Source organism: Kryptolebias marmoratus, linkage group LG11, assembly GCF_001649575.2.
Source record: "Kryptolebias marmoratus isolate JLee-2015 linkage group LG11, ASM164957v2, whole genome shotgun sequence".
Lineage (NCBI taxonomy): Eukaryota > Metazoa > Chordata > Actinopteri > Cyprinodontiformes > Rivulidae > Kryptolebias > Kryptolebias marmoratus.
In genome coordinates, this window is record NC_051440.1 from 5,099,069 (window position 1) to 5,114,140 (window position 15,072).

Genomic DNA, 15,072 nt, shown 5'->3' on the forward strand with positions numbered 1-15,072 from the left:
AGAAAGCTAGGTATGGATTCACAGAGTTTTGCTAATAAGATTAGCATTTTTACTTGGGAAGTGATTTGAGGTAACATGATAAGCTGTACACATAAAACCGCACCTCCTACTATTGACCAACAAACCACATCATCTCCTATTATTCTGCACAAGCCAAACCAGTTTTTTTGTTCTGTTGAAACAACATTTCAGACAAACCAGTTAGGTCACAAACTTCTTGAGAATTGACAACAAAATTGTTTCTTCCTTGGCTTAGTTTGAATGAACAAACACACACACAACAATTAGGTATTTTGAATATAAAAATGACCAAAAATAAAACTGAAATTTAAGCTGGACACCAAACCCAACATACACGTATGAATTAGCCTAACTTTTAAAAACAGTGGCACAAAAGTGAGAGGCGAGCTTTAAATCACTAAGATTTTAACAGGAAGCAGAAGAGCTGACAAAGTAGTGATATACCTGCAAGGAGCATGGTAGAAGGGGTATCCAGCATGAGGTATGTGGTTGCAGTACCCAGACTGATTCCACATGGTGCTTCTCTTGTTCCACGTAAAGATAGTTCAAAAGTACCGAGAATGTGTCTTGCTGCTTTCTATTTGTAGTGCTGAGGAATCCAACTCAGGCTGCTGGGAGGCACATAAATCAGCGCCGCTTCTCTCGGATTTCGAGTGGCTCCATGGGGAGCAGAGGAGAAGAGGTGTTGGTTGGAGGGGTTTGAGGGCTGCTATTTCTACGAAGATGAGGCGAGAGAACAATTTCATAAGCTGAACCCAGGCGAGTATGAGATGATGTCAGGTGAGTCAAGTCCTGGCGCTGGTAAAACACCTGGATATGATGATGTCTTGCCGCCTACCTCGCCTCGACAGCTGCAACTGCTCAACAGAGTCTGAGACGACTGCCCCAGGTGAAGTCTGACATCACACGTCGCTCCTTTTGTCCTGCCTAAAGCCAGTCATTTCCCCTCCAGTCTCAGTACCAATCAGGGGCAGCAGATGTCTTTGAGGTCAGTTTTGCTAGGCTTTATTTTTTTTACCTTATAAACCATGAGAAAAACCTTTTGTTATCACCTTACATGTCACTGATTTGAAACGCATCAATCAAGTTGATAACTGTCCAGGCAGAGATCTACAACTAACAGTTTGCGAGATAAGCCGAAGATTTCGTAAACATCAATTTATCTAGTAGTCTCCAGTGGCAAACAAGAGCAGTTCACACCATCTACACATGCCAAACATTTTCTCCACACTTTGCAGGTGCCATGAATCCGTCTCTCATTGATGCGAGCAGGTTAAAATCCACAGCCAGAGTCCCTCTGCTATACCTAGTTCTCCTCCGATGCAGCTGGCGCCGTCACAAGTACTTATTTCCCAAATCACAGGATCCTCACCAGCTCTCCAGCCTCACGAAACAGCCGTTGAGCACGGAATGACTGAATAAGCAATGTCACAGAAAGGAAGGGAGAAAGAGAGAAAGGCAGGCGAGACATTGAATCTATCAGGAGTGAACGAGCAAGAGAATGAGGAAGAGGTTAACGGAGTGGAGCTGCATTCCTTTTCCCGCCTCACGCTCATCTGGCAGGATACACACCGCTGAGAGGACGATACTGAGGGAGCGTGTGTGTGTGTGTGTGTGTGTGTGTGTGTGTGTGTGAGAGAGAGAGAGAGAGAGAGAGAGAGAGAGAGAGAGAGAGAGAGAGAGAGAGAGAGGACATCAGGCAATGTTAAAGAGAAGGAAGAGGAACAGAATGTGACTCTGTTTAAACGCTCTTAAACATTTAGATTGACTGTAATGTGAGAACTGAGTGCACACACTGGTGTAAACACAGCCTCTTTCCTTTGCTTTACCTTGTGGGGAAACTTGATTTCTGTTGAATTCGTGTGATTACAATCTTGCCCTTTTACCGGAGTGAGCTATTTCCAAATGTCAGTTCAAGAAACCAAGAAGCTACATAGAATTTCAGTGGCTCTCAACCAAAATGTGTTAACATTTTGTAAGAAATAATATAATTCTTAAAAGACTGCATTATTTAGCAAACCACACTATTTTCCTAAAACTAACCTTGAGGTTTTAATGCCTAAAAGTAACCAAGCAGTACGTGAGAATATACTGTGGCACAAACCTACAGGCAACTGTAGGCTTGTTTACCCAGCCTCAGGCACAATAAGGCCTGTGCTTACTTTGATCGACAATTATGGTTTCCAAGGGGTAACATTTTACAATTACAGCTGGGAAGCACAACCACAAGAAAATCTAATTTGTCAAGATCAAACTGTGTGTTTGTGAACAAAGAACTTGATTCTAACCAATCAAAATTAAACATTTGCGCTGGCAGCCACAGTTGTTTGTGGAGACACTTGCAGCATCAGATTTATCAAATCAAAATAGTTTTTTAATAAATACCAATAATTCAGGCTTTACTTAGTGAAAAACAAGTCTGCACTTGGATCTGATTTATTAACTGGCAGCCTATTATTGATTAAACTGATTATAGCATGCGCCTTGTAGTGAGATTCACCAAGGGTTCATTCAGTCAACGACCAAAGAAATTTCTTGAGATTTCAACCTGTTTAACAAAAAGATTCCAGATAACTTTGTTTAATAGACATCGTGGCCTCAAACTACAAAGCAGGTTCAACTTTCTTTAAGAGACCCAGTTAAACTAACCCTGACAATGAGAAATCATGTTCAGTCTGGTACAAAGCTGGTTATCAACACGGTCAGTCAACCCAGGATTTCTGACTCTGGATTTGAGGGTGTTCATGTAAACAGAGAGAACTGCATCAGTGGAAAAATCCGTACCACAAAGCTGGAAGGAAAGCCATTAATAAAGAGGCAGTAAATACACAAAATTAGTATTCTTGAAAAATAAACTTACCAAAGCTGCTGCCATATCATTAAAGCATGGGTTGCTGTATACATTATTATTATTGTTGTTGTTTTTTCTGTAGGAGTTGCCTTTTATTGAGACAGGAAGGTTGACCCTTTTACTGTTTTCATGCTGTTTCAAAAACTCTTTGCTATAAATTAGGGACATAAATAGAAACAATTTAGTCTAGTGGGTGGGCTTTTTTTTACACAAGTCAACCAGTCTATTATGTTGCATTAAACCCCTTTCAGTTAACATGTGATTTTAATCAGGATTGTAAACATTTTATAAGACTTCTGTGGAAATAAACAAGAACATACAGACAGGTAGTTTACTGCAAATGTGATGTGTTTTGCACTCAGACACTCTAATCTTCTTATGATTACATTGTGAAAATTCTTTTTTAGTTTCGAGGTATTTGATACGGAAAAATAATAATTTTTTGTTCCTTGTCTGAAGACAGTTAGCGTAAAGAAACTTTGGAGTAATTATTTTCTGTTTTATGCATAATAAGTATTTGGTTTTGGTAAACTTTTGCACAGCAATGTTAATTACACTCAGTTATGTTAACTGTGGTTGAATATACTGCATATATTTCCTGCAAGGGCCAAGTTGGACAAGCTGTTGCAGGTCCTTACTGCAGAAGTTGTTCACAATCAGGTGCTTCATCTAAAAGGTTCACCAAAGGTCACAAGGGGTAAATGAGGTCAATGGATATTTGAGAACTCATCTACTCTACATATACTTGTGAACCAATGACCTCTGTGTATGAACCTGCTCCATGCAGAAGTTATGTCTCTTTTTTAACAACGCTGACTGATACTTATCAAACTGTTCAACTTCAAAAGATAAGAAACACCACAGTTATGAATATGAGTTCATTCACTTTCAGGTTCATTGAATTTTATAAACATATTTATAAAAGAAGACTTGCGACCTGTCCAGGGTGTCCCCCGCTTCTCGCACAGTGACTGCTGGGGATAGGCACCAGCTCCCTGCGACCCGGAATGGAGAAGCGGGTAAAGAAAATGGATGGATGGATGGATGGATTTATAAAAGAACAAACAAAAAATATATTTGATTTTTTTTTTAAACTTGCTGTTTCCCCCAGACTGGCCAAACACTCAGTTTCAGGTTGTTCTTCCATTGAACACTTCGACGCTGTCTCACTCAGTACCCAGCCATCTTGTAAGAATAAGACGATCATTACAGGCTCTCATAAACATTATACCTCATCTCTGGACAGAGGTGAATGTTGCTCAAGATGGCTGACAGATTTTTTTGTTTGTTTTTTTTTTCATAAAACTGATCTGAAAAATATAAAACGTTCTGAAAAATGTCTTGGTGATTCCTCTTTAAGAGTGTGTACAATAAGTCAGCAGTCTGGATCAATTTCTATGGTAAACCGAAAAGGTCTTCTCAATAAAAACAACTGAGTCTGACATTTTGTCTGGATCTGCTAATGTTCTTGTATAATTCTGTCATGGTTTCACGCTAACTTTAGGCATTTATGAATGCTGAGAGCATTTCAACGCAACCTGTTAAAGAAAATCTGAGCAATCTTCTGCTTAAAGTTTATATGTAAGTTAAGGTATAAAAAATGTGTCTGGAATTTAAAAAAAAAAAACCAGGCGGAAATGAGAGCTAAAAGTGGTCTGTTTTTAGTCCACAGCAGGTTTTTAAAAATAGCCCACAACCTGAGTCAAACCTCCCAATCAGAGCCATCAAGCCTGCAGGTGAAAGGTCACCTCTGTGGAGCAGAGATGTGCTGTCTCCCCTGAGAGGAGGACTACTCCTGTGTCTTACTAAGCAGAGCACTGCCATGGTCTATGACTCTACTGTAAGTACAAGTCCCCCTGCACTTAGGAAGAAACTAGCGACACAGCCATAAAGATGGGCACTAAAAAAAGCTTCATGAATTTCAAATTAAAGCCAAGAAATGCAATCAGATGTTAAAAGGAGGGTTGCAAAGAGAGAAATAGGTCTGACAAGCTAAAACCATGTAGTCACTGGATTACCTCATTAATATTCTTTTACTCTCAATAAATTATAGTGACTCTCACATCTAAACCCTGATAACTTACTGAAGAAAGTTGCTAACTAGTACAGAGATACAACTTTATATGAAATAATAAATGGAGAAAGTTCATGTTTTCCCTTTGGAGCATGCATGCCCTCTCGAGTATGGAATCTTGTGCCCTGTTTGGCAATGACTCTCATCTTGCATCACTGTCTTTTGTTAAGTTAAACTCCCTTAGCCTAATAGTTAATGCTGAACTCAGTGGGTTTATTTTTCTTTTTTTTAACTGCATTTTTCAAAAAACACCAATACAGTTTGGGTATGATTGGAAATAACATTAATAATGCACTGAAGGAACTGAGTAAAAAACAGTGAGTTGATTTTAAGTCATAAAACTGGCCATGCCCTGTTGCATTTATTTTTATTTTCAGATCTAACAGAAACCCAAACACAAGTTCAAGAAGCAGAAAAAGGACAACTAAAACATACCAACAGATTTTACGGGCAGCAATGCATGGCAAGTGCACTAATCAGGCACGTTTCACAAAACTGTGAGTAGGGTTAGAGATGAGATGGGGGGTGAAGAGGAATGTGGGTGGGTTGGAGGTAAATATTGCCGCCTGGTGACCTCTGACATCATCGAGTTTAAAATGTATTCATACAGCCTGAAGGAATGTCGTCATCTGTGGTGTAATTGGCCTGCAACAGCATGTCTTTTGACTTGGGGTGAGAGTGCAGAAAGAGGAAGGGAAACAAAAGATGGGAAAGGGGGAGGGGAGGGGGCACAATGGCTCGGAGAGAGGAAGGAAGCAAAGGAGGGAGGAAAAAGGGAAGAAAAAGGGAAAAAAAAGTGAGGAGGCACTGGGAAAGGTGAAAAGAACAGAGGACATGGGCCTGCCCGTCTCCCGCTGTTTGTTTTTGTTGTAAAAATGTATTCCAGAACAATCTCACCAGGATCAGAAAACACAGGGGACTCTGCTGCTTCTTCTCCATTTGCTCTGTGTTTGCTGTCCTTGCTTAAAGAGGCAGGTGGACACATCCCACCCACACAAATGCATACAAACAAGAGAGGTGTCTCACATTTGCTGCAAAGCCTCGCTGGTGAACACATGCGGGGAAAACCTGAAAGGATCTCGACCAGTTAATCGGATATTTATGCAAAAATGCAACACAACAGCTTACAAGAAAACAAAAAAGAAGCAGTCTATATCGCTAGACATGCACATAGCCCACAGCAAACATCCAGGAGATGCCACCTTGCAGACATCTGACAGCTGCATTGAATCATTATGTCAGTGGGAGCGATGACAGGAGTGTGATTGGGCCTGTGGTTGAGCTTATCAGGCTTTTACAGCTTAAACCCCCATCGCCACTCTTTTTAAAATGCACAGACAAACCTCTGCTTGCTCATCTCTGTGGTCAAGGTCACCCCTGAGCCCATATTCCTGAAAATCCTTAAAAACAAGATTTCAGTCACCCCTCCAGCGAAAATGACCAAAACATAACAGGCACAAAATTCAATAATTCATTAAGAACCAGAGTTTTGTTGCTTTAAGCTGTAAGTCATCTTGGCTAGATATTATCAGGTCAAAGTCGACACTGTCCATCTGCTTTCGTTTCCCTGTAATCACATAAAACCTGTGTAATGAAAGTCAAAATAAACCACATCACACAACGCCTTGCATCTCAAAGTTTTAAACAAAGATGCAGTGCTATCCATTAGAGCTCGACATATATGATGGGAATTACTCCCAGCTACTACCAAACCAAATTTTAGCTCAATATTTTTAAAACTGACTGAGTTACAGACAATTTTGAGTATCCTAAGTTTGATTAGTTGTGGTAGCCATATTGAATTAGGTTGACACCAAAAGGCCATCAGTTGTCGAGGTACATCCAATGATTATTATCTGAGAGTTTCAATTAAATCTGTCAATTGGTTCACAAGATATTTTGCTAAGAGACAAACAGTGTTGATGCAACAATTTATGTCAAGCTAGTATATGTATAGCACTTTGGACAACATTATTGTTGTTTTAGAAGTACTTATAAATAAAGTGGTATGGTTTGGTATGGTATGGTATGGTATGGTATGGTATGGTATGGTATGGTATGGTATGGTATGGTATGGTATGGTATGGTATGGTATGGTATGGTATGGTATACACTCACGAAAAAAAAACTTCAAGCACCTAGATAAAGTAGTGGAAATAAAACAAATGTTGAAATGTCATGTGACTGTATTGCAGTGGTTACAATATCAGATCAACTGCATAGCAGAGCTGGCAGTAGCCATACCATTAGGGTGTGGTTCACCTCAGGCCTGGATACAAGCAAAGACTCTGTGAGGAACAGAGTCATGCAGTTGTTGTATCCTGTCCCACAGCTGTTGGAACCAGCCCTCAGGACTGACTGGTCACTGGAGGACCTCAACATTATGCAGGCAGTTTGTAGTCACAGGCGCTACGTGCCTTGTTGAAAGACACAGGAGGACCCTTTTGCTATTCACACTATTTGTGTTACATTACTTCTACTGGTGTGTCTCTCCACAACATAGGCAGGACTGGTCCCCTCTCCTCTTGACGCCACCATGATTGGTAATGGAAAACCGAAACTCAATGCTGAACATGACACCCCTCATCACCAGTACATGCCTCCTGGTTACAGCATCACTCCAAATGCAGCTCTCTGCTCTGGTGTTAATGGCAGCCTATGTACGGGATGGTAAGCCTGTAGTCCAGCTGATGTCAGTCATCAAGACACAGTACTCAACTGCATGAGTTGTTGTAAAGAGTCCAATACCTATGTCTGGATGACATGTACAGATGCAATGTGATTTTTGCTCATGATATGATGGCCATCCCTTGGTGTGGTGTGTCCTGGATGATGGGAACCTTCACAACATGTTTGCATGTCATCATGTACCTGCTGGTTTCACCAAAGAGCCACTGTGACATCTGTACGCCCCACATGCCTGGTAATTGCACAATACAACCACCTGGCTTCATGCGAACCCACAATGTGACCCCTGTCCATCTCCATCAAGTGCTGGTAAGGCTGTTTAATGTTTCTATGAAGTAATCCCTGCAGCTCCTCACAAATCGAATCATTTAAATACCCATCGCTGTTCTTAGGTTTTGAACATTATAGAATGATTCACACTGACATCTTAAGAAGCAGAGAAATACTAAGAAATAATAAGTTCAGTTTTGGCTTTAACTTGGCTCATTTTCCCATACACTCACTTCCTCTTGTTCCAAAATGAGATACACTCTCTTTTCCTGGCTCATTTCCTGACTTTGCCCATGTTCAGTCACTCCCCAGTGGGACTCTGTATTATTTTTTTTCAAGAGGACTTGATCAATCATATAACAGACCTCATAGAGAGCTGGCTAACAGAGCAAGCTGCATAGTTTTATTTGAAAACTCAACACCCTTCCAGAATAAATCTTTCATGAGTTCATACTTATAGAAGATTTGTATTTGCATCTCCATACAACCAGAAGGGTGAACAAACGTGTGGATTTGCATTTATTCAGTTCATATATTGAAATGACAAAAGTTGCTATTTAACTTTTTTCTGTGTGTATTTGCTTGATTGTGTGTATGTGAAAGTGTGAAGCTGTGTGTCAGTATCCCTTGGGATCTTTTGATCCAGATTCTTCGATCTTGTGCTACACACACATCTGCACACACACACATACACAAGACAAAGACACATGCATTCCTTCTATTAATACACCTCCTCTGAGTTCTTTCGTCATGCCTTCAGGCTTCACATCTCTCAAGCTAAATTCTAACACTACAATTAGAAGAATTGTTTTATATGCTAGAGCCGATCTAGAGGTTTAAAGAAGAGGAAAAGATACAGATTCTTCAAAAGATTTGGGTTTTGAAAATTTAGGTGTTTAATTCGTATGGGATGCTACACTGAACGAGCATTCAAGCACTAAAGATACTTCACTTTGAAGCAATAAAACAAAGAATATTATAAAGACATGATGCAACTTTTCATTTATTTAGCTTTCTTACAGTTTATGCAACAAGTACGATTAGGTAGCTCAATGATTTGAGGAAATTATGGGTGGATTGTTTGGGTTTCACATGATTAATAAATAAATATGTTCCACCTACCTTTATTCTCTAAACATTTTTTGAGCCAGAGACCATTCTCACCAAAGAGAAGTACAATACCGTCGCTTCAGTGGTTACTTCAAGAGATAAGCTTCAGTGACGAAGATAAACACCAATCAGAGGTCAAGGTCCTTCCTTCAAATCAATCTATTAGAGGAGTTGGGAAATCAGTAACTGACTTTGCTAAAAGTTTAAACAGCCGACCTAAACATGAGCAAACAGGAGTTGCAATTAAAATAGATTTTAGGCTGTAATCTCTACACTCCAGTTTGTTCTGTAATTGTAGATTCAGAAAAATGAATCTCCTTCATAAACATGCAATGAGTTTTAGGTGAATGTTTTATATTTTTAGATTAAATGCCATATTTTTCAAAAATAACAACCCAAAGTAGTAGAAGCTATGTTCATATACTGTATATATATTGATGTTACACACAATCTTGATATAAAGTAAGCAATTAATCAGTTTTAAGGTTTTACATATCGGGACATAACTAAATCTTGTACTGACCAGGTCTTAAAATGATGACCAAAACAGCACATGGTTCCATTATTTCTTCAAAAAATAGACCAATACAAAAGTGGTGTGTGAAGATCAATATTTACTTGTTTTGCCTCTGGATCTGAGCAACTTCGGTAACTAACCGTGAACTCCTCTGTACACCGAACTTTAAAGAGTGAAATGTGAGGTCAACTCTGATAGTTCAGCTTTGTAATGGTCAATCAAATGAGCAAATCTACAACAAAACACCAGGAAAAATGTGTGTTCCAGTGACCAAGTCAAGGTTCAGATGGACTGAAATGTTGAGGTGAGGCAATTAGGAAGCTGTGCAAGAACAAATAAACACAAACCTCAAATAAATGAAACTTTGTTGGAAAGTAAGAGTGGGCCAGACTTTCAAAAATGATATTAGAAACTGTTAAGATCACCATGACTTTGTTATTGTTGCTGCAAATGACTGTGAAATTTACTGAATCCTGTGAGGTTATATTTACATAACTTTAATATCCTAATATCTGTAATATCTTAAGACAAAGTTATTTCTTTTTAATTATGGCTTTACAATAGTTTTTGACCATGAAAGTAGCTGTTCAAAAATAGTTATATAAACCTTATGTTACAAACATACAACTAAAGATACTAAATAAAACTGTATACTTCAGAAAACCAATATAAAAGCTTTAAAAAAAAGGTTTTAATTCTAATAGGATGTGTATAAATATTGAACGCTGTTTACATCCATTTCTAATCATTCTTGTGGTAAGCAGCTGTGTTTGGGAATTGTTTCCTAAATCAAACTGGCGAATCTGACTCATTTAAATTTCAAATCCAAAGAACAGTCACCACCGTGTCTGACTTCTCAAACGGGAAAAAGACACAATCAGCTCCATCTTGTCAAAGACAGAGCACCTCATCTTAGTGTTTGTTCTTGGAGGACCAGCTGAATACATTTGAGGAACAACCGGAAAAACTTGTCAACGTCCGTTTAAAATGTTCACCGTCTTATCTCGACATGGTTCAATTAGTTCACACCCCTGGAAGTGTGCTAATGTGTTAATGTGTTCATTGCTCAGCTACAGTATAATCAAATGAAATAAAAATCTTGGCTAGTTCCTGTTTTTAAAGTACCATTATTCAATTTCTGAAAGCATCGGTTTCACCTCATTGTTTCTGAATGGATCAACTGACTACAAGCTTTTCACTCAAACATCTAAAGACTACATTGGCATGCAAAGCATGTAGAATCCGCAAACACAGAATTAAATTGTAATGATCCTATTGAGAATGCTGTGCTGTTTCAGCAGTAAATCATTCTATATTACATCAAAAGAAGTAGAATATAAAGGGATTATAATTAACCTGAATAGACAGATATAATGGAGAATATGTGGACATTTAAATAGGTATAGTTTGTATAATTTTTATTTAATAAGAACTATCTTCTGTAATTAAACTAAAGAAAAAAGTGGAACTCAAAAGTATCCCATTTAATATAAAGAGAACATTGAGATCACTGAAAAAAATATAAAGCATAAATTTGCTGCCTTAAAACTCTGTCAAGACCATTTTTCTTCTCTCTGAAAACTGTCTGTCACCCACAGTTTGACAGTTTGTTCTGCATTCAGAGATGTCAGGTCGCTTTCTGGGCAACATGACATCCTGCTAAACTCATGCAACATAACCTCTCAGCTGCATTTGAAACAGATACAAATACAGCTCTCTTCAAAACAAGCTGAATATGACAAAGAAACCCCCGTATAACTGCACTGTCACGGATCTACATCTGGTATTATTTGGTGGATTAGACTCATACAGTTTTTTCTATAACCTTTAGCGTTAGTTACTCTCTTTACTTTTCCTCAGTATTGTATGCCTCACATCACCCTGTCCTTTCTGCATCATTACGCTCATTAATTATTTTTTATCTGGCTGTCTTGGAGGAAAAAAAAATTCGACCATTCACAGTATTTGAGTACATGTTTCTAAAACTCATTTTGCCAATACCTGGCTTGTATAATAATATGATATATACCCGAGCAGTTCAGTGGTAATGATGTTAACTGTAGTGGGATTATCCTAATATAACTAAAGCAAATAAGGTCAGGCTACACAAGCCTAGGATGAAGCACCTTGGATTATAAAGTGAAATTTGAACAAAAGACACACTTAACAGAAAGCAGACAAGCAAACTGACAGTTTCTTTAAATATTTCTTCAATTCTTATTGACTTTGCATTTATAGCATAAACCCATATCCTATTGATATGGTTTGTTCTAAATAACAACCCATCAACTTTGCCTCAAAGCACCTATTATGAGGTATTATACTGCATTTATCACATAACAGGTTCTTTTTTTGGACTCACTCTTACTGAAATGGCAGCCTCTCCTTTGCTGTTTATCTGACAGAGCAATGAAGTAGCTCAGGCTCCCTGCGCTGAAGTGACCCTTTTTCTGTCAGCCTTCAAAGGACCTTGACATTAAAAGCCTCAACAGTTATTGCCAAGGAACAGGAAGAAGAAGAAAAAAGAACCGTCTTATGTCTATCAATGGTGGCGATGACACGAGAGAAATTTCAAGGGTCGACTTTACCCTTTTTACTTAAGTTTGAAATTGTGAGGTCAAAGACGGGAAAAGCATCAATGGAAAACTAGAAGAAAATAAAAGAAGAAACGCAACGCAGCAGGGTTAAATATATATTATCAAACAAAGAAAGAAATCATAAACTGTATATCAAAATCAAAAATTACTTTTTTGCAATCCAAAACATTTCACACTTCTGCCTTTTGATCTAAATATAGCAACTGTTAGTGGAAAATGATTAGTGACCTTGTTCATTGGGTGTTTTGGGTGGTGGCTGTTTTAAAGTGCCTTTCAAAATGGCCAAATGCTAATGAGCTAAACTGCATCTGAGCAAAGACTAAAAAAGTTGAAGGAAAAAAAAAGTAAACTGGTGTATTTCTTCAGATGCTTTTATTTCTTTCATTGCCTTGTTTTGAAATGTCACACTATTTTGTAGCAAAGGTCAATATTTAACTTTTAATTGCAGAAAAATTGAAAGAGCTCAACTGTAAAAGACAAGAGGTCTCGGTTCATTGCTCTAAATGTCTTAGTATCACAAAAAAACCAAAAGCACAAACAAATAGACATCACCTCTGTATTAAAAAAATAACATAACGCAATGTAATGCATGTATTGTAAAATAAAAATCCATTTGTGCCTTCTTATTGTTTTTGATATGCATACTAGGAATGTGGCAGTTAAACAGTTTGTACTGATTCATGAACGCACACAAGCACAATGGGATTGGATCAGTAGAGCAGCTCAGTACCAATAAAGTTTCAGGATAAAACCTGAATGCATTGGTCTATTACATCTTTGCATCAATGAATTCCTAGTTATTTATTAATCAGATGAAAAGTCTGCAAGCAGGTTCACTTCTGCAGGCATTCACCTAATAAAAGAGGAGAAAGGATGATATAGTCCAGTTACATTTGTGTATGAAAAAATATATCTCTTATTGACTGCGATCACGTCACAGTTTGTGTGCACATGGTTTAGCTGCCATGTTGGAAGACAAACTCCAGTGGATAAGCATAAAGGATAAAGAGAACACAAAGAGTGGTCAGTGTTCAGTCAGCCATAATGGTCAACTGTTGTGCAGTTTTCAGCTGCTCAAATAGAGTTGACAAAGATTTTAAAAAAAGTAATATTTCAGAATCACTGCAATTGTGACTAACTAAGGAGAACAAACACAGAAAGTGTCCCAGCAGTGATGGCTGACAAATCTTGGTTGGGTGGGCAGACCTAATAAAAACAAGCCTTGATAATATAGAATTTATTCATCGTTTTGTTTGAGATACTCTACGTCCACCTATGCACTTTCTGTATGAAATAACAGCTTCAGCTATATGGATTCTTCTGTTAACAGAAGTATTTAAAATGGTGGACCTGTTCACTGCGTCATGTGACTTTTAATGAGAATGCTGTGTCGTATACTGTAAAAAAAATGAAAAAAGCTCACTTTATCAGTAGTTTACCTATTTCCATAACACATACCCTGGCTGTCACTATGTGGTAAACATTTCTCACTAAGACGCCACTTTCCTGCACCATCAAGAGATGTAATAATTGTAGGATTAGAGACTTTTGTATGCCTGAAGGTCTTCACTTGTGAACGGGCACGGGTTGAAAACCTGATCATTTAATATATCAAGATAAGTATCCAGCGAGAGTTGATTTGGATCATACAGCCGATTCCTCACATGCACAGCTTCAAGCTAATTCACTAACTTCAATTTCAGCTAATCATTGCTTCTCAGCTGGCTCACGCGCTTTAAGACATTATAACGTTTGTGTTGTGTTGCATTTTTCCGGTTTTCGGCCCATCAAACTCGATAAATAAATAAATACTGCAGAAAACTATTGTCAGTCTAAGTCATTCCTCTGGTAGTGTGCTTTGTTTGTCTTCCAGCTTGGTGGAGACACATCCTGTGCACACATACTAATAACATCAATCGAAGCGGTTTGAAGAGTCTTCTTTTAGTAGACAACTCTTCTGCTGGTGCAAATCCTGCTGTTTTAGTGGCATTGCTTTCTCTTTAGCAACTAGGCCTGTTGCGATAAACAATAAATCAATTGATCACATGATAAATTAAAATGAGGTTGATAATTTTAATTTCACGGCTTCATTGTTTCTTTGTGTCTCTCTATCTTTCTAATGAAGACACTGGATGACAAAAGGCTTTTTGTTAATGGAGACTGAGAGTCCAGTAAGTTTTTGGTTGTTTATTTTGTGTTCCAGTTCCAGAGTTAAGTGTTCTTTTGAAATTAAAGTTTATTGAGCTTCGACGGGATGCACTTGCATTATTATGTCATTATCATTACATTAATTTACAACGGTCTCCAAACAATATTATGGTTTATTGCAATAATTTCTGAGACAATTAATTGTCCGGCAAAACTTGTTATCCTGACAGGCCTATTAGCGACACATACTATTCAGGAGGAAAACTGCAGCAACAAACACCAAAAAAGTGCTTCAACTTGATCATGTGGGTCAACTAACATTCCAGGTAAGAAAAAGCAACTTAAAAGCTAAACTAAACAAATGAATAAACTACAATTTTATTCTAAACAACTAAGATTAAACAAAAATTAGAAATTCACCAGAAAATAAACAAATCAATAAACTAAATTTAAAAAATTAGCAAAAATAAAGAAATAGCTCCTACACCCTTTTTTTCTACACAAACTCTTGGTATTTTAAAAATGTGTAAACTCCAAAAAGAACAAACAGAAAGGCCAAGCAGCTCCTGGAACTGCAAACCTTTTTTGCTGTGAGGCAACCATTGCACTGCAGTAGGAAAATCGAATATCATTTGAATCTCAATACATAAAAAGAAAGATTTTCAATCTTTCACCACTTTTTATTATGACAAAAACCTAACATAAAACCATTAAGAACTTACGCAATCAGCCCGGGCTGTGTGTGTTAAAACACTGTTGATTCATGGTCAGTGTTTTGAACTCAATATTACTCGTC

General features: G+C 38.0%; 1 protein-coding gene across 9 annotated transcripts in view; it reads right to left on the reverse strand.

The window, feature by feature from the left end:
- LOC108245729 (pleckstrin homology domain-containing family A member 7) overlaps positions 1-15,072 on the reverse strand; it is a 165,729-nt gene that overhangs the window by 119,072 nt on the left and 31,585 nt on the right. Inside the window, exon 1 of one of the 9 annotated variants that reach the window (XM_017432864.3) lies at positions 466-1,565. The exons of the other annotated variants lie outside the window; for them this stretch is intronic. Coding sequence (XP_017288353.1) covers positions 466-536 — 71 coding nt within the window. The 5' untranslated portion in view covers positions 537-1,565. Of the gene's footprint in view, positions 1-465; positions 1,566-15,072 lie in introns of those variants that run through there. 9 annotated transcript variants of the gene reach the window in all.